Source organism: Triturus cristatus, chromosome 2_1 (genome assembly GCF_964204655.1).
Source record: "Triturus cristatus chromosome 2_1, aTriCri1.1, whole genome shotgun sequence".
Taxonomy (NCBI): Eukaryota; Metazoa; Chordata; class Amphibia; order Caudata; family Salamandridae; genus Triturus; species Triturus cristatus.
This window is the reverse complement of record NC_140581.1, coordinates 1,089,553,240-1,089,576,942: the sequence shown is the minus strand read 5'-3', so window position 1 is coordinate 1,089,576,942 and position 23,703 is coordinate 1,089,553,240. Positions and strand designations below refer to the sequence as shown.

At 48.5% G+C, this 23,703-nt stretch overlaps 1 protein-coding gene across 1 annotated transcript in view; it reads right to left on the bottom strand.

Moving 5' to 3' along the window:
- The window catches only part of RBM43 (RNA binding motif protein 43), a 70,801-nt gene extending 52,871 nt beyond the window's left edge, over positions 1-17,930 (bottom strand). Inside the window, exon 1 of the mRNA XM_085636405.1 lies at positions 17,739-17,930. Within this exon, the coding sequence (XP_085492531.1) occupies positions 17,739-17,741 (3 nt within the window). The 5' untranslated portion in view covers positions 17,742-17,930. The remainder of the gene's footprint in view (positions 1-17,738) is intronic.
- Between the last annotated feature and the right edge of the window lie 5,773 nt (positions 17,931-23,703).

Genomic DNA, 23,703 nt, shown 5'->3' with positions numbered 1-23,703 from the left:
GCACCCCTGCCTCGTGCCCCTGCCGAGGGCAAAGGGCCGAGAGACCCGCCCATTCACCACCACCTGAGCCATGGGTCCCGTGTAAAGAAGCTTCACCCAGCCAATAAATCCTTCCCCAAAGCCGAATTTAGCCAAGACAGCCCTGAGGAATGGCCACTCGATGGTGTCAAAAGCCATCGTGGCATCCAAAGAAACCAGCACGGCCGGTTCGGAGAGGAGCTCCGCCCTGGCCAGGGCGCCGTGAAGACGCCGCAAGTTAAGAGCGGTGTTGCGATGCGGGATGAAGCCGCATTGGTCCGGATGAATAAGATCGCACACGACGCTCAACAAACGATTGGCAAGGACTTTCGCCAGAATTTTAGGCTCTGCATTTAGCAGTGAAATAGGCCGGTAAGAAGTACAGCGGTCTCGCGGCTTGCCCTCCTTGGGGATCACGACTATCGTAGCCAAACGCTGGTCAGCCGGAAGGGAACCCGCCGCAAGAGACTCACGGAACATGCGACTGAGGAAGGGCGCAAGCTTATCAGGGCGCAATTTATATAGCTCAATGGGCAGACCGTTGGGACCCATAGCCTTGCCCGAGCGAAGGGAGCGGATCGCGGTCGCTATTTCATCCGCCGACAAGGGGGCGTCCAGCCGCTCACGGTCCTCAACGGACAGGCCGGGCAAGGCAATATCCCTCAGTAGAAGGCGAGAGTCGTCCTCATCTCTGTCAGTCACTGGGGAGTACACAGCCCGGAGGTGGTCGGCGAAACAGTCCACAATCTCATCCGGCTCAGTCACACACACACCATCCGCAGCACGCAACTCCGGGACCACACGATTCACTCTCTCCTTTTTGTCCAGCCACGCAATCAACTTTCCCGCCTTGTCCCCGGCATCGTACAGTCGACCCTGCTGCTCCCTATACATAGTTTTGGCCGCGTCAGTGACCAGGGACCTATATTCAAACTGTTTCAGGCTAAGGGCATGGAGCCCGTCCGGAGTGACATTCGCCTCCAAGGCCGACTCCAGCCCCGAGATGTCAGTCTCCAGCCTCACCACTGCCTCACTCTTGACCTTCTTAGCCACCACTATCTGGGAGAGGGCGTGTCCGCGGATCACGGTTTTAAAGGCTTCCCACAGGGACATTGCAGACGACACCGACCCCTCGTTATCAAGGAAGTATTGGTCCATAGCCTTAACCAGGCTGTCGCGAGTCGTAGGGTCTCGCAGGTACCATGGGTTAATGGGAGCGATCCGCCCTGCAGACCGCGACCCGGTGTCAAAAAGAAGCCACAGCGGAGAATGGTCGGAGATACCCCGCGCCAGGTGCCTGACCTCTCTAATCCGACCAGTCTGCGCCGCGGGCATAAGGAAGTAGTCTAGCCTAGAGAGACTCCCATGCGCCCCCGAGTGAAAGGTGAACTGACATTGGGTCGGATGCATTAATCTCCAGGTATCCACCAGGCCGAAGGTCTCCAACATCCCACCCAGCCATGCCTGGGCAGCGGGGAGGGTCCTTGGTGGGTGACGATCTAGTTCACCCGAAACCACAGAATTAAAGTCCCCGCCCATGAGCAGGAGGCCGTCCGGAAGGTCAAGCGAATTCTTTTTTTTTCATTTGTTTTTATTGGCATTTGCAAAAAACATAAATCACAATCCAGCAAAACAATCATCAGGCATCGCTTGGCGCCAACAGGACGGTGGTGGTATATTCTCTAAATTCTTATACAACATACAGCAGATATATTCCACAGCAGTACATTACAGTATTGTAACAGTGGCTATCATAAGCTTTCATTTGTCCGATCTGTACAGTGATTGGGGGCAGTTAGACCTTCGCCATAGGTGGCAGTAAGCTATTGTTACCCTTTAGGCACGTTAAAGGTCGTCTATGTTGACTGTGTTTAGCCAGTTTACAAATGGGCACCAGATATCTCGGGGGCGGGACCGCGCAGGCATCAGTTCCCAATATGTCTCCAGTTGCGTCTTGCAGTGTGTTACACTGATGATCCAATTCTTAGTGGTCAGCGGTAGAACCGCCCTCCAATGAAGGGAGACCTGACACTTGGCCATAATTAACAGCATAGCAGTTAATTTCTTTCTGTTGGGTGGAACAGCAGTGTTGTCGCCCAGCAACGCCGCCAGCGGCGTGCAGGGCAGTTCGAGTCTAGTTATGTCATGTATGTGTTGCAGTGTATGTACCCAAAAGTTAGCAACCGGGTGGCATTGCCACATCACATGTAAGAAAGTAGCCTGTGTGTCCCCACATCTCCAACACTCATTGTCAGGGCGCAATCCCATTTGGTGCAGTTGCACCCGGGTCCGATAAAGGCGGTGTATGTACTTAAAATGGATTAATCTCAGACTGTAGTTTGAGGACAACAGCTGCAGCTGACCACAGATTAGCTTCCATTTGTCGTCAGAGATGTCCACCCCCATGTCTGCCGCCCATATCTCTCTAGCCCCAGGGGTGAGAATTGGCAATTCCCGCTGTGTAGTGTTATATATACGTGCGATCTGTTTGCGACCGTGGTCAATCGAGAGCACATTTTCTAATGCTGGTAGTGCAGGATGGGGGCGAATTTGGGAATGTGTTAAATCGGCTTCTGCAGGAGGAACGCAGCTGATAATAAAGTAGCATGTCCGCAGCCGAGGCGGACGCCTGACCGCACATTTGTTGTGATGTTAGGAAAGTGTCTGCAGGGAATAGGTCCTTGTCCATCCGTATATTAAGCTGTGCCGCCCTCTCCCTTGCCCTGTGGTCTCCCAGTGGGGGTATCTATGGGTGGTTCACCAGTTGCATAGAGGGGGCGTAGAGCATGTCCAGTTTTGCTCTCTTGCACAGCCCCGTCCATGCCCATCGCAGCGCCTCAACTGTGTTCACTTCATCGCGTGGCCTCCTGTATGCTTGAAATATGGCAGTGGCAAGTGGAGTCGGTGCCGCACGATCTGTTTCAATGGCCACATGCGGCTGGAAGGGTGTAGGGTGCACCCAGTAGAGTAGGAAATGTTCCTGTGCGCTGTAGGCATATAGCGCAAAGTCGGGTGCGGCCAGGCCCCCCTGGGATTGGGGTAGGGTGAGTACCTTCCATGCTATTCTGGGCCCATACCAGTTCGATCATAAGGGAGCACAGTGCTTTAAAGAAGTGTGTGGTTAGAGGGATGGGGTCTGCCGTAATTTTCGGATCATAGTTTGCTAAGGTCGTTGCTTATCCATATCCCCCCGTCACCCATGTGATCGGGTACTCAGTTTCGAAAGGCCGAGTGCCGGATGTCAGTGGGATGATAACAGATTTACCCCAGTTTATTCGTACCCCTGAGAGTTCCCCGTATCGAATCAGTTCTCGCGTCATGGGTGCTAGGTTGTCTTTAGGGTCAGTCATGTATAGCGGGATGTCGTCCGCGTACAGTGATACTGTCAGACCTCGTGTCCTGAACCCAATACTGCGGTGTGTGTGATGTTTTCTGATTCGGGCAGCCAGTGGTTCAGTTGCGATGGCGAAAAGTAGGGGTGACAAGAGGCACCCCTGCCGTGTTCCCCTGGTGATTGCAATGGGTTCACAGACCAGACCATTCACCCTTAAGCGCGCTGTGGGCATAGCGTAAAGTAGTTTTATCTGTTGGATAAAGATGGGGCTGAGTCCTATCCGTTGGAGCAGCGAGAAAAGGAATCTCCACTCCAAGGACTCGAATGCCTTGGTAGTATCCAGCAAGGCCGCGATCGCCGGGACATGTGGTGCGAGATAATGCATTAGGGCGCACAACGTCTTAAGATTGTAGAACATGGACCTGCCCGATATAAAACCAGATTGGTCCGGTAGTATTATCCGAGGGAGCAGTGGTTGCATTCTGGTAGCTAGAAGTTTGGCGAAGATGTTCGCGTCACTATTTATTAGTGAAAGTGGGTGATAAGAATCACAATTAGTGGGGTCTTTGTTTGGTTTTAAAACTGTTATGATAATGGCTTCTCGCATTGAGGCGGGCAAATGGCCTTCCTCCATGGCCTCTTGATATACTGCCAGGAGGCGGGGCGCCAGGATATCTGCGTACTCCTTATAAAATTTAGCCGTCAGGCCATCCGGTCCAGGGGCCTTATCTGCTGGGAGACCCCCTATGGTCTGCTTGACATCCTCCACCGTGAAGGGTATCTCCATGTATTCCCGGTGGGCTCTGTTGAACCATACCAGTGCAATGGAGTCAAAGTAGTCGCGCAATAAGTCTTCTGCTGGTTTGGAAGTGGACTTGTATAGTTGAGTGTAGAAGCTGCGCATAGTGGATAAGATGTCGGGCGGGGAACGCACTATTCCACCATCTGTGGTGGTCAGTTCTTTAATGAAGGGAGAGCCGCTGGGCTTACGCAGGAGATTGCCCAGCGTTTTACCCGGCCTGTCCCCCTCTCCGTATCTACGCGCCACGGCCTGTTTGTGCATACATTTGGTTTCTCGCTCAGCTTCTTCCTGATATGACATGAGCGTGGTGCGTATATTCGCCAAGATGGAGGGTGATGGTGTTGTGCAGTATTGTGCCTCTTTTTCTATTCTACTCAGATTGTTCCGTATATCACGTAGGACTCCGGACTGACCTGCTAATGAATGCCCACAGATTACCACTTTAAACGTCTTCCACAGAGCGCCCTCAGTTAACACCGAACCAGTGTTGTGCGCAAAGTACTCCTGGATAAGTGTCCAAACGCTTTCACAAAAAGCTGTGTCTAGTAAGGCGTTTGGGGGAGGCGCCATGAGAATGGCTGTCGATAAGGTTGTGGGATCAGTAGGGTCAGGGCCACCGGGGCGTGGTCCGATAGTGCCCTCGCCTGTTGTGTGGCTTCCTGTACCCAGACCTGTAGGTCTTTGGTCAAGAGCCAGAAGTCTATTCTGGAACAGGCTTGGCGGTGGTGTGTGATGCATGTTCCCTCACGTGCTGCGGGGTGGAGCGCGCACCAGGGGTCAGCTAGGCTGTAGTCTTGTATTATACTATGTAATGTCGCTGTCACTTGCGGGTGGTGAGCCCGGGACACTCCCTTCCTGTCCATGTGCGGCATCAGCGCAATGTTAAAATCTCCGTCCCAAAGTATTGCAGAGTCTCCCATCGATTGGATCTTGTGCCAGATGTGGCGAAAAAAAGTAGGATCGTCTATGTTGGGACCATATACATTGGCTACAATTAGTGGCCTTTGATATAGCGTTCTCTTTCGGAGGAGATACCGATCCTCTGGATCTTTTATTGACTGTTGTGTTTGCCAGGGCACATCCTTGCGAATGAGAGTTGCTACCCCATGGGAGTAGCTTGCAGTGTGAACCTCGCTGCATTGAGCGGCCGACAACCTTGCACCGGCTGCCCCCAGGAGGTGAGTCTCTTGTAGGAGGCAGATATCTACCCCATGTCTGGACAGGTAAGATTGTACAAGCCGGTACTTACGGTGGTTGTTCAGACCTCATACCTTCCAAGTGAGGCAGGTAAGTTTAGACAGTCGACTGCAGCATTATCTTACGATTTGTCTGTGTTGTGTCACTATTCGCCCATCCCTCCTGAATCAACCCGTACTTCTGGTATAGCCACCGTCGCGTTTTACGTATGTGCCTGCTCTGTGTGTTAGCTGGGTGTGACTGTCTGCGATTAAGATAACATAATCCAGTGGCTGAGCTGCCCTGCAACCAACAACGACAAACATTAACATTCCCCCCACCCCCCTCCCACACCAAACCCCCAATCTGTTTGTGGATACCTTGTTGAACAACACCCCTTGTGAGGGAACCCATTGAACATAGTATAACAGGGAACCATCCCAGAGGGACGCGGAGTTGCCTGCTTACTGCCCTGTCACATTTGGACAGAGTGGCAGAGCCTGTATAAGCGGCTCTGGCGCAAGGGCGTAGCAGCAGTCGACATCCCTGAAAACACAGTGTTTGGCCCCCATCATTCACACAATCAGTCATTGTCACTCCTCTGGTTACTGGAGGCAGGTGAAGTCTTCTCTCTCTTGATTGCGGTGTTTCCTGGCGATCTGTTTGGCATACTTCAGGGCAGCACTGGCGTCGGTGAAAAATAGAGGTTTCCCCCCGGTGTGGACTCGTAGCTTGGCCGGATACATCATTGGGTACTTTGCACCAGCTTGTTGAAGTAGTTTTTTGGCCGGTATGAATTCTCTTCTTGCCGATCGACTGTATGGCTTGAGTAAAGTCCAGATACAGTGCTATTTTGTTCCCTTCATATTGGGTATCCCCTTTTTCCCTTGCAACTCTCAACACAGTATCTCTGTCTCTATAGTTGAGTAGGCGAGCTAGGATCAGTCTTGGGGGAGCCCCTGGTGATGGCCTAGGGCCCAGGGTGCGAGGCGCACGTTCCAACAGGAATATCGGGGTAAGTTCCTCCGCTCACAGATCTCGGAGCATTTCTTCCACCTATCGTTCCATGTTTTGAATGTTGGTAGATTCCGGTACCCCCGTGATACGGACGTTGTTCCTTCTGGACCTCGCTTCCAGGTCTTCGTTGCGAGCCCTTATTACCTCTAGCACCTTCTCCATACGTAGCATGTTGCCCTGCGATGTTTCCTGTCGGTCCTCCGAGTCTGATACCCGCTGTTCCAGTGTTTCTATCCGGCTGTCGTGCTTGTCTATATTGTCTAATTTCGTATCGATTGCTCTAAGGCTGCCCCGTACCTCCCGCATCATTGCTGTGATGTCATCGTCTTGGTCAGAGTCCATTTATGTCTCAGGGACTACAGTGATCGGTGCAGTGGTGGGGTCTTGGAGACGTGTTGATCTTTTTTCGTTTGCTTGTTGTCAGTCTTCCCCATGTCGGCTGTTTAGTCTCCTACCCCCGTGGTACTTCTGCACAGTGTGCACAGCTACCTGTTCCTGCTGCTGTGGTGCGTTTGGTCAGCGAGCCTGAATGGATTGTACTGTTTCTGTACACTGTTCTGATCCCACGATGTCCACGCGTGCCCCACTCCCTTTGTGTCGTGTTTCGCACTTGCGGTGTTGACCGACCCGCCTATATTCGTGTGGTTTTCTTCGGCCTGTCGATGGGTGGTACTGCTGGTGTGTTGGTTACCGGATCCCGGGCAGGTATCACTTTTTGCATACAGTCACAGGAAGGCCCGGTAGAAGTCGCACGGCCCAGCGCAACCACGGCTGGTTCTCTTTTGTCCTCCCAGGGGGTCAGCTATGTGTTCCCCACAAACGCCTCTAAAGTGGCAGCCCGTGAAGCCCGCTTAGTCGTTCCCACTCTGCAGTGCTTCACTCACAGGTTCCATCGCTTCCACTGGTCTCCGGTCGCGTCTGTGTGTTCCCACGTGTGCTCAAGAAACCTTAATAAGAATGCGGTGAAGTGTTCAGGCCGGCCCACGGCCAGTCGCCACCTTTGCTATCAGCTCCAGGGTGAGTTCGTGATGTCCAGCACTCCTCGTGCTGTCCCCTTCGCTGTGTTGTCACCAGACGGCGTCTCCTACAGCACTTCACTCTTGGGCCTGCTTCCGCTGGGCAGTCGCTCCCTGCTGTAGGGTCCCGGGAAGGCCGCTTGCCCCCCGTGCACCGCCCTGGTGTTAATCACTGACCCTTGGTGCGTCCGCAACAGGCAGGTACACCAGCTGTGTCTGTGCCCGTTTTTGGACGGTCGTCACTATTTTAGCAGTCGTTACCGTTAATAGGCCGCAGTCTGTCGCTCTTTCATACGCGGGTCCCGGGGGAGTCTAATCGATATTTTGTGTGTGGTATCTTGTTGTGAGCCTCCTTACTTCCCAGCGCCAAGGTCCTCGCTTCCCGGGTGGCGGCGTGCCCGCACCGGTCCCGTGGCCACTCGTCGCAGCGCCCGCCTGTACACAGCCAGCTCTACCCCTCCGGTCAGATCGTTTCAGCACACTGCGACTTGCACTTTCTCGCCACAGGCCCTGAGCTCCGTCTGGAGGGGAGGAGACGCCATCTAGCGAGACCCACCGTTGGTGGTGCTTGCACTCTGCCTCACTTTATAGCTGTGGTCTCCGGCGGATTCCAGGCGCTAGTAGGCCGCCATTTTGGTTTGCGGTTGTCCGCAGTTTCGTGCTTACTGTCCCCAGGTGATTTCCTTACGCCATGCACATGTCGTCCGCCCGGCTCCGCAGTTGCGGGCGGCCGGGTCAGTGGCTTCTCTGGGGCTCCTGGGAACTCGTAGCTATTCACAGCCTGCGAACCCTGCTCGAGTCTCCGCTGCTGTTTCTCGGCCCGTTACAGGCCACGCCTCGTATTCACTGGATCTAGAGTCCGCAGCGGGTTTTCATCGGGTTTTCATCGCCAGGAGCTTCGTAAATTACAGCATGGGGGTAAGTCGTTCTGTTTCACTGCCTGCCGCCCCATATCGTTCGCCAGGCCTCGCATCTTAGTCGGATTGTGTGCTCTGCCGGCATAGCCACCTCACTGTGCAGCCATCTTGCTGCTAGGCTCGGCCACGCCCTCCGGCATCGTGAATTCTTAATGCGGCCTATAGAGGTTGCGGAGATACGACTGGCCTTAAACTCTATGCGGGAGGGTAGCGTCCCAGGGCAGGATGGGCTGACAGTATCTTTTTACAAAGCGAGGCCCTGATCATAACATTTTTTAAACCCGATAAAGACCCCTAAAAATGCTCCTCTTATCAGCAACTTTCCTTACTTAATGGGGACACAAACATATTCGCCAAAAGATTGGCTAACCATCTGTCTCTGTTACTATCCCAACTGGTTGGTCCGGAACAGGCCGGATTTATACCGGGCCGTACACTGTCATACAATCTACTGACTGTGTTTGGTGTCCTTCAGCATGTCCGACAAGAGGTTAGGGCGGCGGCAGTCTTAGACGCAGAGAAGGCCTTCGATTCAATTAAATGGACGTCTATGCTCACTGTTTTGCGACGCATGGGAGTTGGAGAGGTCTTTCTACAATTGGTGTCAGTGCTTTATAACTCGCCTGTGGCACGAGTGCGTACTGGAGACACAGTCTCCACCCCAGTCCAAATATCGCGGGGCACTGGACAGGGTTGTCCCCTATCTCCTATAGTATGCGGTGGCCGCTGAGCCTCTGCTGAGGGCGCTATGGGAACACACAGACACAGGGGGCTTCACTTCCCCAAATACAACTTAATTGTCTCGGCCTACGCAGACGACATGCTCCTGTATGTTCGTGACCCAGAGGTTCATCTAGCTCCTGTAATTCGAGATGTGTTGCGCTTTGGTGGTCTCTCGGGCCTAAAGATTAACTGGGACAAATCCATAATTTTTCCGTTAACTCCCGCCACAGTGCCGACCTCTCTTGACTTCCCACTCCAGTGGACAACCGACCCGGTTTGCTATCTAGGAATCCAAGTTCATTCGAATATGGACCAAGTGATTAAGGCGAAATATGGCAGGGCTATCGCCAAATTGGGTGAAGACAGACAGATGGATTCGGCTCCCGCTTTCACTGGTGGGGAGGGTCTCCCTAATAACAATGGTGGAGCTCCCTCGCTTTCTCTAGCATATGTTTAGAGAGCTGCGCACTCTGATGAATAGGCTGGCCAGGGCGGGCAAAACTCCGCGAGTAGCACTAGACATCCTCACTTTGCCATATCCTGCAGGGGGCCTGGGCGCGCCAGATTTAGAACTTTATCACAGGATAGCGCAGGCATTGCACGCCCATTGTTGGGTTCATGGCCCGCATGACTTACCTCACCTCCAGATTGAAAAGGTGGCTGCTAGGCAGAACCCCTTATCACGCTTTTTAATTAAATCGCCTATCAGACGCTGTGGTGTACGATTCGGTGAACTCCACAATTCATGCCTGGCATGTACTCCTTAAGATGCATGCTGGTGCTCACTTATATTCGCCCCATTTGCGAGTGGAGTGGTGTCAGTGGTCCACTCTCAGCTCAGAGCGAGGGACTCTTCATTCGCTGAACAGTTTACGTATACATAAAATGGATGATCTATTTAAAAACGGGCGTGTAGGTACATGGGAGGAGGTGATCGCTGGAACAGCTGTTCCTTCTGTGCTAACGCAATTTCATTTCTTTAGACTCGCCACACTATGCGCGCTATACAAGCTATATGCAAATCAGTCTTCACCCGGTGCATCATGGGAACAGTCCAGCCCAAACTGCCATGCCAGGTCTTCCCTGTACCGGAAACAAGCATGCTGGGACCGGAATCCAGGTAACAGCTCCTACCAGCCAGGCTAGCTTTCATTTAGTGGGAAAGTGAGCAAAGGACCTACGTCTGGGCAAACCCTACCAACTTAGGGCGAACAAAGCAAACACAAGAAGATGATGGACGGAGAACTGAAACTTTTCAGACAATCACCCCCAGTGACAGATATGGGTTGAATCAATCATCATTCTTTAGCATACTTAGCCACCTCAGTTCAGACCCAGCTATATGCAAATCAGTCTCCACCCGGTGCATCATGGGAACAGTCCAGCCCGAACTGCCAGGTCAGGTCCTCCCTGAACCAGAAACAAGCATTCCGGGACCGGTTTCGGGGTAACACGTCCTAACATCAAGACTAGCTTTAATCCAGTGGCAAAGGGAGCAAGGGACCCACATCTGGGCGTACCCTGCCAACTTAGGGCGAATAAAGCAAACAAAAGAAGATGATGGACGGAGAGCTGAAACTTTTCAGACACTCACCCCCAGTCAAAGATCTGGGTTGAATCCATCATCATTCTTTAGCTCACTTTGCCACCTCACTTCAGACCCAGCTATATACAAGTCAGTCTTCACCCTGTGCCTCGTGGGAACAATCCAGCCCAAACTGCCAAGCCAGTACTTCCCTGAACTGGAAACAAGCATCCTGGGACCGGTTTCAGGTAACACCCATCATCAGCCAAGCTAGCATTAATCTAGTAGGAAAGTGAGCAAAGGATCCACGTCTGGGTGTACCCTGCCAAATTAGGGCGAACAAAGAAAACACAAGGAGATGATGGACAGAGCGCTGAAACTTTTCACTCGCCCCCAGTGACGGATCCGGGTTGAATCCATCATCATTCTTTAGCATACTTTGCCACCTCAGTTCAGACAAAGCTATATGCAAATCAGTATTGACCCTGTGCCTCATGTGAACAATCCAGCTCAAACTGCTAAGCCAGGTCTTCCCTGAACCAGAAGCAAGCATCCTGGGACCGGTTGTGGGGTGTAACACATCACATCAGCCAGGCTAGATTTAATCCAGTGGCAAAGTGAGCAAGGGACACATGTCTGGGCGTACCCTGCCAAATTAGGGTGAACAAAGCAAACACAAGGAGATGATGGACGGAGCGCTGAAACATTTCAGACACTCACCCCGTCACAGATCTGGGTTAAATCCATCATCATTCTTTAGCTCACATTGCCACCTCAGTTCAGAACCAGCTATATGCGAATCAGTCTTGAACCTGTGATAAGTCCAGCCCGAAATGCCATGCCAGATCTTCCCTGAACTGGAAAAAAGCATCCTGGGAGCGGTTTCGGAGTAACACCCCCCCATCAGCCAGGCTAGCTTTGATCCAGTGGCAAAGTGAGCAAGGGACTAACTTCTGGGCATAACCTGCCAACTTAGGGCAAACAAACCAAGCACAAGGAATATGATGGATGGAGTGCTCACACTTTTCAAACACTCACCGGCAGTCACAGATCTGTGTTGAATCCATCATCATTCTTTAGCATACTTTGCAACCTCACTTGTTCAAACCCAGCAATATGCAAATCAGTCTTGACCCTGTGCATCATGGGAACAGTCCAGCCTGAAGTGCCAAGCCGGGTCTTCATTGAACCGGAAACAAGCATCCTGAGACTGGTTTCGGGGTTAACATCCCCAACCAGCCAGGTTAGATTTAATCCAGTGGCAAAGTGAGCAAGGGACCCACGTCTGGGCATACCCTGCCAACTTAGGGCGAACAAAGCAAACACAAGGAGATGATGGATGGAGCTTGCTTGCTTGTTTCCGGTCCAGGGAAGACCTGGCTTGGCAATTCGGGCTGGACTGTTCCCATGAGGCACAGGGTCAAGACTGATTTGCATATAGCTGGGTCTGAACTGGGGTGGCGAAGTGAGCTAGAGAACGATGATGGATTCAACCCAGATCTATGACTGGGAGTGAGTGTCTGAAAAGATTCAGCGCTCCTCCTGTGGAGGAAATTAGTGTTATTGGTTTAAAGGTAAGTATTCGGCAGTGGGAGTTGAGATTCAGGGGGAAGACTCAGGGTCAAGGATGCACTCGTTACACCCTCAGCGGCATTAGGGCGTCCGGGTGCAGAGTGCTGAGGCCCAATGTTATCCAATGAGGGATAGGGGGCCTACGGTTGGTGGCTGCTGGCGAGCAGGCCACAAGGTTGTGGGAGTCAAGCACCTAGTGTTAGGCTCAGGGCAAAAAGGGATCCTGTTTAGCACAAAAAGTGCATCCGTAGGGTCGGCTGGGTGCAGGGTGCCGGTTTGGCATGGGGTACCCTGTTGTTTTCAATAGGGATTTACGGTTTTGGTTTTCAGCTGCAGGCTCGGTCCAGTAAGACTTCCAGGAGGAACCACCAGCTGGGTAGGTAAGTCGGAGGGCTCGGGGACATAGGAGCACCTCAGGTTCTCTTCTCCAGGGCGCATGGTGGCTGGATGCAGGGGTGTCTTTTGAGGTTGGATTTCACTTTACCGGGCCACTCGAGGTTGGGGGGGGTCTCCGTGCAGAGGCCGCAGGCGACGTCGGGGAGTCCTGGGAGGGTCAACCGACAGTGGACTCAGACTCAGGAGCGCTGGAGGACCTCGCTGGGACCGGTGGGTCCCTCAAACTGGGCCGCAGGCGACGGGTGCAGTGATAGTTCCAGGCATCGGGTTTCTTTATCCTCAGCAGGCTCGGAGTCTTTCTTTGGTGTTTCTTCTAACCAGAGCTGCTGTTCACAGGAGATCCGGTCTTTGTTGAAGGCAGTCAGTCCTCCCAGGGGTTCTGGAGGTCGCTGGCTGCAGGACAAGACGATTTTTGGTGCAGTATCTCTGGAAACTGCAGACGGGCCGGTAGGGCTGGGGCCAAGTCACTTGTTCTCTGCAGTCTCCTCTGCTGGGCGTCTACTGTATTCAGGGGGCTTTTTATGGGTTTCAAGGTCAGTAGCCAATGGGCTACTGACTTTAGGGTGACTATACCCTTGGTGTGCTCACCCCACGTGGGGTAGTGAGCACAATCCCTAATCCTGATTGGGGAGTGCCTGCCATCTGCAAGATGGCGGGCACTGAAGAGTGGGCTTCACCTCGCCTCCCCCACCTGAGGGGTGGAGTTGGCAGAGGTGGGCACACCTTCTGGGCTGGCTAGTTTTTTCCTGTCTGTCTTCCCGCCGAAAAGGAGGGGAGACAGGAAGGGTGCCTGCTCCTGATAGCAGGAGAGGCTGGGGTCGCATTACAAAGGCTGCCAGGCCTTTGAAGCTCCCCTGCCACAGATGGCTCTTCCTGGCCTGCTGGAGGTGGGAACACCTCAGCCCAGGAAAGGCTTTGTTTCTGGGCTCAGGGAGCGAAGGCTCCCAACCTAGGGGTCCAGAAACATGTCTCATGGTGGCAGGCTGGTGTGTATCAGTCAGGAAACCCACCAGAGGCTGGTTGTTTTTCAGGGGGCATCTCTACCCTCTGTGTGCATTTTTTATTAAATCCCACACTGGCATCAGTGTGGATTTAATGTGCTGAGAAGTTTGATACCAAACTTCTCAGTTTTCAGTGTAGCCATTATGGTGCTGTGGAGTTCGTAATGACAAGCTCCGAGCATCATATACTCTTAATGGCAGCACTGCACTTACAATGTCTAAGAATGGACTTAAGACACTGTAGGGGTACAGGGCTCATGCACCTGTACCCTCACCACTGGCATAGGGCACCCAGTTAGAGGGATGACTGATCTATGCCAGGGCAGTGCCATGTCAACTCTTCACTTTGCTCTGCACTAAAACACACAGCCTGCAAAGGCAGTGTGTGTTTGTAAAGGTACATGGCCTCTAAGGGTGGCACAATAAGTGCTGCAGCCCTTAGAGGTCTTCCCTGCTCACAGTGCCCTGGGTACCTGTGGTACCATTTACCAGCGGCTGACCTGTGGCCAGATATGCCAACTGGGTTAGTTTTGGGGAAAGAACACAGCCCTGGGAACCTGATTGGCAGGGACCCGGTGCACAAAAAGTGAAAATGCATCAGTAATCTGGCAAAAAGTGGGGGGTTACTGCAACAGCAACCCACTTTCCTACAATGAGCGCCAAGGAAACCCCATTTTTATTCACCCTCATACGAAAATAGTTGTCACAGTAGTTCTGCCACCCATGCAGGTGCTTCTTAAGACAGCATCTCCACCAGGTCGGTAAGAGACACAAACGTTGGTGCTCTCTGTACTTTTCTTTTATAAAAAGAAATGGCTGCACAATCAGCTAAACTTACGTGTTTTATTGTACTCTAACTATCTACCCTACATCACATGCTTCAGTAAGGCTGGGTCTGTTCTTGTACATTAATCTGAGAGAGCCAGGTGCTAAAATGGTAGTACTTTGTTATCCAGTTTGGGGTCCAATAGTATTGTGGCTCCCAGATTAAAAGTGGTAAATAACTACAATTGTCATAATTGGAAACCGAAATCTCAGTCTGCTATGTGACCCAAGAGCTCAAGTCTTGCAGGGGTCACACAAACAAAAGTGAATGGGTCTCAATTTTGGGGACATTTCAATCCTTGAGTAAGATATTAGGCACCCCTCCCTAGCGGTGGAAAAGTCAGAGGGTTCAGTGACAGTCATTACATTCTTGGGAACAGAGACTAGTTCAGTAGTCAGTGTGTGTCGACTTCCATAGGATAAAGTAACTACTCTAAAAGAAGTGATATGTGAAATTGTGGGAAGCGATAAAGACAGCCTGAAAAAAACATACAGATGCTTAAGGGGAAGATCAATTTCTCAGCAGCAAAAATTATTCCATTAGTCAGCCTTGTGTTTAAACTATGCTGTCACAATACAGTAATTACAGTAATTCAAATCAAATAGTATCTTTCCTTTCTGTCAATAAGAATATTTTCCTGTGATGTGCATTAAAATTTTAAAAAGGTTTTCATTATACAATCTATTATCTATCAGGAGGGGGCAGATCATCAAGAAGTGCAAACTCCTTCCTCTTGAAACCACAGACTTGCTGCAAAAAGAGAATGAAGCACAGAGCTTTTTCAGGTTCCGCCCCAAGATTTGGAACTCTCTCCCACCGGAAGTCCGCAGAATCTCATCAACAGCTTCTTTCAAAAAGGAAGTGAAAACAATCCTTATGACCAAGTTCTTGCCTTAAATGACCGTGGCTCATCCCTCTCATTCACCGCCCTTGGATTAACTACGTTAGGAGTCTATCACTTGGGAAGCCCAGAGTTGTTTGGTTATACTATCAGAAGTTATGTTTGTTCTTCTCCAAGCATGCTTTTATATTATCTAAATGTGTTGTTATTTTGATACCCCCTCTTCATTGATCCTTGCATTCATTTTCAAATGGCCTTTCTTTTTCCTTGTTTTTTCCCCCCCCCTTTCGTACCACCGAAAATCCAAAATGAAGCGCTCTCATACCCATCTAGGTCTTGTGCGCACTATACAAAACTTTATAAATAAATACAAATAAATCACACCTGCCTGCTTGGAAGCACCTGTACTATTCAAAATTGCATGCAATGGTTTAATTACAATTGTTATTGCCACGTTTAGGTGATGGTAAAAAAAGAATTCATTTTATTTTTCTCATAAGCTTTGACTGATTTTTTTGGGAGGGAGTGGGGGGTTCTATATCTAAAGTGACCATTGAACCCAGCTGTCAATGCCAGACCTACTGACTTTGACTGCAATTCAAGCAACCTCAGACCACCATTAGCAGAGAACTCTTCCGGAAAAATAACAAAATGAAAACAAAGAGATGGGAATCCAAGTGCTACAAGTCATATGTCTGGAAAATTGCGTGGTAAGCTGAACAGTCCACAATAACTTATGTTTTTTAATTTTCGCTTGTTAGGGTATCAAACAGGCATAGAAACGCAGGTGATCAGCCACCTGTCTAATATCAGGGTAAAACAGAGAGCTTTTACTATTGCGTGAAAGTGGAGATTCATATTACCACTTGGGAGGCCCAGAATTAGATGGCTATTGTATATGCAGTATATTATAGCGCAAACTCGACCAGAAGGTACTGGAGCGCTTTATAGAAGCACCAATTACATTACATAATGTCACACTCTGATGTTTTTATTTTTTTAAAGGCAGGTAGAGATTACATGATTTGCCAGAATCGCAAGATGTTGAGTCGATGCCAAGACTCACACCTGGTTCCCCAGTTCCAAAGTCAGCAGCTCTAGCCGTAATGCCATATCCTCTTGAACGTGCAAGAATCCGTGACACACTGGGCAAGGTTGTTGGGGTCCACAGAGCTTACTTGGGGGCATATCAGCAACAACCGGCGATAATTATCGCTAAGCGCACTTAGCGCTAGGATAATTATCGCCGGCTAGCGTGGATTTTTATCGCTGTGATAGCGTGCCATTAGCAACACTTATCTCAAAAGCGATAAAAATCCTCACGCTAACTGCCTAACGTGAGATTATCGCTGGAAACCCAGCGATAATCTCACAAAATGTGGCGTTAGCTTGATGATAGGGACTCACAAACTTAGCCATGATATCCACCTTCCATAGGCTATCATGGCTAAGTCAGTCCTGAAGCAGGCATAAGGAAAGTAGCGATAACAGGGGTTATCGCTACTTTTCTTGCCGCTATGCTTTATAGCGTGGGGCTTAATGATGGGAGAAATGTCGCTTAGCGACATTTCTCCTATCATGTCAGGAACGCCCACTTTGCATCTCATTAGAGATGCAAAGCTGGACGTTAAGAATTCCTATGCTAACGCAAGTTTTCACGCGTTAGCTTGCTAATTAGGCGATAAAATTATCGCTGCTTTTCGGCCGAAAAAGCGGCGATAATTCTATCGCCTCGCCTTGCTGATCTGCCCCCACGTTGGTCAACAGTTAGACTGGGTTGGCAGAGTGTCATTTTGCATACAACCGTAGTATGTAATATACATTTGTCCAACTCTGATCGCTGAACTTTTCTTAAAAGGTAACCTTGAGTGAATTTGCAACTTGTATAAATGTAACTCTAATCACTAGTATCTGTAGTAGACTTATGTGCTTACTACCACTCTTGTGACTTTATACATTATCTGTTTGTATATTTTACGTAATTCGTGTACTCCGAAGTCCTTATGTAATGTAGCTGGTTCTATTGTAAAGCGCGCTGACTCCTTCCGGTAAAGTTCGCGCTATATAAAAACGCATAAATAAATAAGTTAACCAGGGTTTCACATTGGCTACGAGAACACTTGTGAGTTGTAGTCCTTCAAGCCTGTGGTCCACACGAGAGCCTTACCCCTCAAACTATAGTCTGTAACTAAGTACACAGGCCATAACAACTCTATCGACACATTCAGTGGACACGATGCTAATAATGAGAGCGATGGGAGTCATTTACAGAGCAAGTGCGAGAAGCAATCAATGTTGGATGAGTAGCATACTCTGGGGCAGATTTACAAGCCCCTTGCGCCACTTTTAACATGGGAAAAGTGACGCATATGTGGCACAAGGGGCTTGTAAATCTGCTCCTCTGAGACTCCTGGCAGTGCACGAACTGGTTACCAGCATTTTTATTTGCTGCCAAGAATGTCCTGTAACTCGGTCAAGTCCCCAACATGCGCCGGCTTGCAGAAACAGCAGAGCCTATCCACAGGCCTATGTCCTAACTGGCACCGGGGAAACCCGAGGGAAGCAGCGTCTTACCATGCCGGTCGGCCGGTTCCCGAGCCCCGCTGCACAGTAGAGGACGCTGGCAGTGCTGCAGTGAGGAGCAAGCGTGCGTAAACTTCCAGAAGCTGAGCCTCACAAACCAAGGCATGAACAGATTCAGACATCTACTCTCTCTGTAAGTGAAGGTTAATGCTTCTTACGTACAACTTGGAAACCGCCCACTGTACGTAAAGCGCATGGTAAGAGTATGATTATTCTAAAACGTTTACTCTCTTTTCGCGCATGCGCGAAAGTTGCGTCACTACTCACTTAGACCAATTAGTGCCTACGACAATGAAAACAAGCATTGGCATAGCCAATCAGTCTCTCCTTTGGGACTATAATTGGTTAATCATGCTGTCACTTAGAAGAACGAAAGTGGGATATAGAACAGGGAAACCGGAGATTTACCAAGAGGTCACAGCAATTGTAAGGCTGCGAGAGTTGGAACAGTAATAACGAGCACCCGGGCTCTCCCCCAGACTGAAGTCAACGTGACCTCTTGGAAAATCTCCTGGTTTCCCTGTGCGATATCCTTATATGTTATCGACTTATCGTATATGTTTCCTTAGTTTTCAGGTTGATTCTTTTTAGGTTTTATTTATTACAATATGTTGTGAAGTGGGGTTTTGTATTTTCTTTGTAAAGTTTATTTGGGTATTTATTTTATTAAAGAAGAGAAATGTGTTCTACTATTCGGTGTGGAATGCCATGCGCAATGTGAATAGCACACGTTACTACACACGCGTTTACAATGCTTGCCATTAACCCGCATTTTTAACTCCGCAAAATCTTTTACAACGCAATCCATTACAACGCATTCCCCATTAAAACGCAATTTACTATTCTAACTTCTCTGGAGGAGGCTACCCTTGTCACACCGCGGTATCTACGGGATCCACACCACTTTTAAATCACACGCACGAGTCGATTGAGCTCTCACAAACAAAGATGCACGCTTTTAACCGAAATATGAACTGTTTAGTATACTCACGCCCACAACAATTTCCTTCAGTCACCTTAATAACCACACGAATAACGAGCACAAGAATCATCACCCGCTCAGCAGAACTAACCATGACAGTCACGTAACACCGCATGTTTTTTATATCTTTGACACAACCAGATGTATTGGCGTTACTAAGCTTAGCATACACATTGTTTTTGTCCTTAGACATTCCCCTGACGAAGGCTACACAGCCGAAATGCATCGGGATATGTAAGATCGTGGAACTTGTTAAATCAATGCATCACCGAAATGACGATGAAATTTCGTGATGAAATAAACAAACTATAAACAATTGAAATTCAATGCAACTTTATTGAAATCAGCAAAAAAAAGGAACAAACATCGAGACACCAGTGCCCAGGGGACACACCCTATTCTTTAAGGGTTTGCAACCAAAAGATATTAATATATGCACTCCTTGTTCAGAGAAGTGACACCCAGGAGCACGGAACAACATTGGATACACTTAGAAAAAATCTAACACAAACATTCCAGCAGTGCACGTACTACATTTATCGTACAAATCTACACAAGCACATTTGCTCATGCTAAAATACAGTTCACAAATATTTTCTAGGAGTACTATTTCTTGTGAATTCACGGGGACTGTATATATGCGTGTAACGCATGGATATATACCATGGATGCACTTTTGAGTCTGTGCCTCTGTCTGTCTCTCTCTCTCAACTGCTGTGGCAATGTGTGATTTTTGAGACGACAAACAGTTTTTTTTTGCTTTTGCCAATGCTTGTTAGAATGGCGAGGGCCCTGTATCTCCCACACAGATAAGGTTTTACAAAAAACATGCCTAAACAAGTCACGCATTGACAAAACCAAAAGCCTGACCACCGATTTCAGACCTACTGGCTTTGCCAATGCTTGTTTATTTTTGTTTCCCACAATCGTATTTTAACTGGTTACACTGATTTTCCATTATGAATATTTTGGGGAAATACAAGCTTACATCAACATGTTACTAAATGATTCTGCAAAGATATGGTACCTAAAATCTTACAGTAGTTTAGCAAAATATTTTTTTCCTACTTGCATTTTTTTGTGAACATTTTATTTTGAAAGCAAAGAACCATCACTGTTGCTTTCAAGCTTCTGCAAATATTTGCATATAATCAGAGAGCATTCTGGGAGCATTATACATAGCCTCATATTACTAAACTTTCATATTACCTTAACTGTAGACAATGCCCTTCCTTGATGTGGTATTGTAAACTGGCAGCTAAAGGGTTTGTGCTGTAGGGGGTTGGGCCTACTTGTCCCAAGGACAAAATAGACATTACAACTTGTTGCCCTTGACCCTAAACAATATGTCCCGGGCGTCAGGCTATAGGAATTCCACATACCTGAACCTGAATGTGCACATTGAGCAAAGTGATACAGTAATAGAAACAAGTGAAGTAACAGCACAGTAAAAGCATGTATGAAAGAGTTAGAAAAGGAGAAAATACATTGCTAACTAGTCAAAACACTTCATAGATTTTCATAACAAGATTACTCACAAAATTATTTTTTATTATTCATATACTGATGAAAACTAATGACTCTAATGAATGAGGCCTAACTGTTCTATTGCATTTCATTGCAGATGCATTATAAATAGATTGTGGTGCAATTATGCGATAAAATTAGTTAGGAAGTTGAAACCTGCTGATGGGATAGTAGAGACCCTAATGATTATAAAAATGTAAAAATTATTTTAGTGAAATGGTTTAAAAAAAAATAGCTTATATGTGTGGATAGTGAATATTTGTGGCACTAGGCCATAGCGAACGCTAATCAATTTGTGTAATAATACATTGGTATAAAAGTATAAAAAAGCTTATAAAGCGCTCGAATGCCAGAACGGCGTCTTGGCGCTAGAGTTGGCATAGTCGGTAACAAAGGAGCGGTTACTGATAGATCTGAAACAGAAGAGACTTCAGGGCCTTCCTGAAAAGTACATAATTCGGTTGGAGTCGCATGCCCACTGGTAGCTTGTTCCATAGTTTAGTTGCACAGGTGGCAAAATAACGACCTCCCCATCTTGCTAGTCTAAATCTGGAAGTGCAGATGAGGCCAAGACTAGCCGAACGCAGGTCGCGAGAGGGAATGTACTGCCTAAACCTATCCCTTCCATCATTGGCACCCCCACCGAAACGTGCCCGGTGTACCAGACAGAGCGCCTTAAACTCAATTCTCTGCTGAACCGGGTGCCAATGTAATGATCTTCTACCCATAGAAGTGGGATGACCCCTAGGTAAGTTCAGAATGACACGGACCGCTGCATTTTGTAAAGACTGGATCTTACCAACCTGGTATTTATCAATACCCAGGAACATAGCATTACAATAGTCCAATCTGGACATAAATAGAGCGGCCATCACCGTCTTCTGCAACGCCTGAGGGATGTAAGGGAAGATTTTACGCAGGGTTTTTAGCAGGAAAAAGCATGAGGAGGTTAAACTGTTAACCTGAGCTGACATATTCAGCTTGTCATCAAAAATCACCCCCAGGTTCCTCACCTTAGTAACCGGTAAGGGACATTGCCCGGCCTCAGGTGGCCACCATAGAGTATTCCACAATGAAGGGCCTCTGCCAAACTCCATAACTTCTGTTTTCTCGGTGTTAATTTTTAGAAAACTCAAGCGCATCCATTCCATCACATCCGTAAGACAAGCATGAAATTTGGCCGCTATTAGATCGGGATTGTCCGTAACTGATATCACCAATTGTGAATCATCAGCACAAGACACTAACGTAAAGCCATGTTTCCTAACTAATCTGGTCAGTGGCCTAACATACGTTAAAAAGGGTCGGGGAAAGAGCAGAACCTTGTGGTACGCCACATGGCAAGGCAAAATTGCCCGAGTGTAGGCCGGCCCAATTTAAGCTTTGCATTCTGTTATCCAGGAATGAAGATAATAAGGCCAAGGCCCGTTCCGCAATCCCTACCGCCCTTAATCGCTGTAGCAATACCGCATGATTTACGGTATCGAAAGCGGCAGATAGGTCAAGGAGGACAAGAATTGCCCTCCCGCCTCCGTCAACTGCTGCCCGAATACCCTCTGCTGCCGTTATAAGGGCAGATTCAGTGGAGTGTTTGGGCCGGAAGTCATGCTGAGACCCATCAAGCAGGCCGTTTTTGTCTAAGTAATCAGTCAAACTTAAATTTATAGCTTTTTCTGCAACCTTAGCCATCAGAGGTAGGCCCGAAATAGGTCAATAATGTTTACACTCTGATGGCTCCAGAGAAGCTTTTTTAAGAAAAGGCTTAATACTGGCCGTCTTCCAGGTGGCTGGATAGGTCCCTGCGGCCAATACCTGATTAATCAGGGACGTGAGGATGGGAGTTATCCTATCAGCCACCAGGTGCATAATGTACGGAGGACAAGGGTCTGTAGCTGCACATGATTTTATAGAGCTTAACAGCTCCCGTACCTCCTCTTTAGATAGAGGGCCAAAGGAGGTGAGGCTGCACGTCTGATTCTCCTCCGTACAAAGTATCGACTGCTTACAATGTGCAGAACTTGAGCTTAATGACTTGGCCAGCTCGTCGTAGATTGTCAACACCTTGTATTGGAAAAAAACAGCCAACCGATCACAAAAAGCCTGGTCAGGAATAAACAGATTGGCCTGCTGAAACATTTATTATTATACTTTTATTATGAAGTGATGATTTGATGCATTATATTTGATTCTGATTAAGTTTAATTCATTTAGAGCTGATATATGCATTGTAAGCTTTAGACAAGTTCTTTCTGGAGCTGCAATTTTTCCTTAGCAAGCATAAAAATTAATTGACATTTTTGCAAATGTTGTTTTATTTTTCTCTGCATGTTTCATTATACATATAAAGGACATTCTTTCAAAGTTCATTGTGAAATGGCTTGGTGGAAAAATCAACTCCAACCCAGTGCCATAGACTGTTACATTTTATATTTCTTACACTTGAAACACCTGTGAGGCCCGGTAAGCTAAGTTGTTCACATGAAGTGCTTAGGAAAGAATGCATGAGTAACTAAATTGTATCGGTGACTACATATGTAAACTAATCATGCGATGGACTGACTAGTGGAGTGACACCACGTTGTTTTTTTTTTTTTTTTTTGAAAACCTTTATTGACAGTTCAAGAAGAACAAGTATGGGCCTACAACCCCCCAGGGCCGGCCGCTAAGCAATCAGAGCCATAACAACAAGTATAAACACAGGCAGCACTTCGGGGAGCAAAATCGTACTGCTAATACTGTGAACAGCGTAAGTAGGGCACCAGGAGAAAGAGGTTTTCATTTTATGATGAAACAAGGCAGAAGGATCAGGTGACAAGCAATTTTAAAAACAACGATCCCGGATATGCGGAGTAGTGAACGTTAGCGATTTACAGCAATCTATTCGGTCAATGGCGCAAACACAAGAACATCAGGATGGGGAAACACATAGTATACAGTTGCGCCCGCAGTCACCCGCCAGAACTCCCCAAGAACACCCCGGAAGTTGTGAACACATGGAACGGCAACGAGGCATAGCAAAAGGAGGTGTATCACGCTGATCCCAGAAAAGAAAACAAAAAGAATCAGAGAAGAAAAAGGAGGCCATGGAAAAAAAGATGAAAGAATACAGAATCCCCTCCCCCAACCCCCCACCCTGCACCTCTGCAGATGAGTACGGCCCCCCCCCCCAGCAGTGTGCCTGTCGCCCTGGAACCAGACCCGAAATGTAGGAGAATAGGGAAAAAGAAGTAGGAAAGGACCCCCACCAGACAGGGGGGTAGAGAAAGTATTTGTAAACTGGAGGAGGGCCTTCATAACAGACCCCCGGCTTCTCCCTCCCGCACGGTAAGGTTCCCCTAAAGTAAACAAGGAACAGCACAAAAACAATCTTCTCAAACCTCGATGGGGAGCATTATGCACCTATTGTGCCAGTAGCCATGTCAGGAGAGCACACCACCCCAAGCCCGC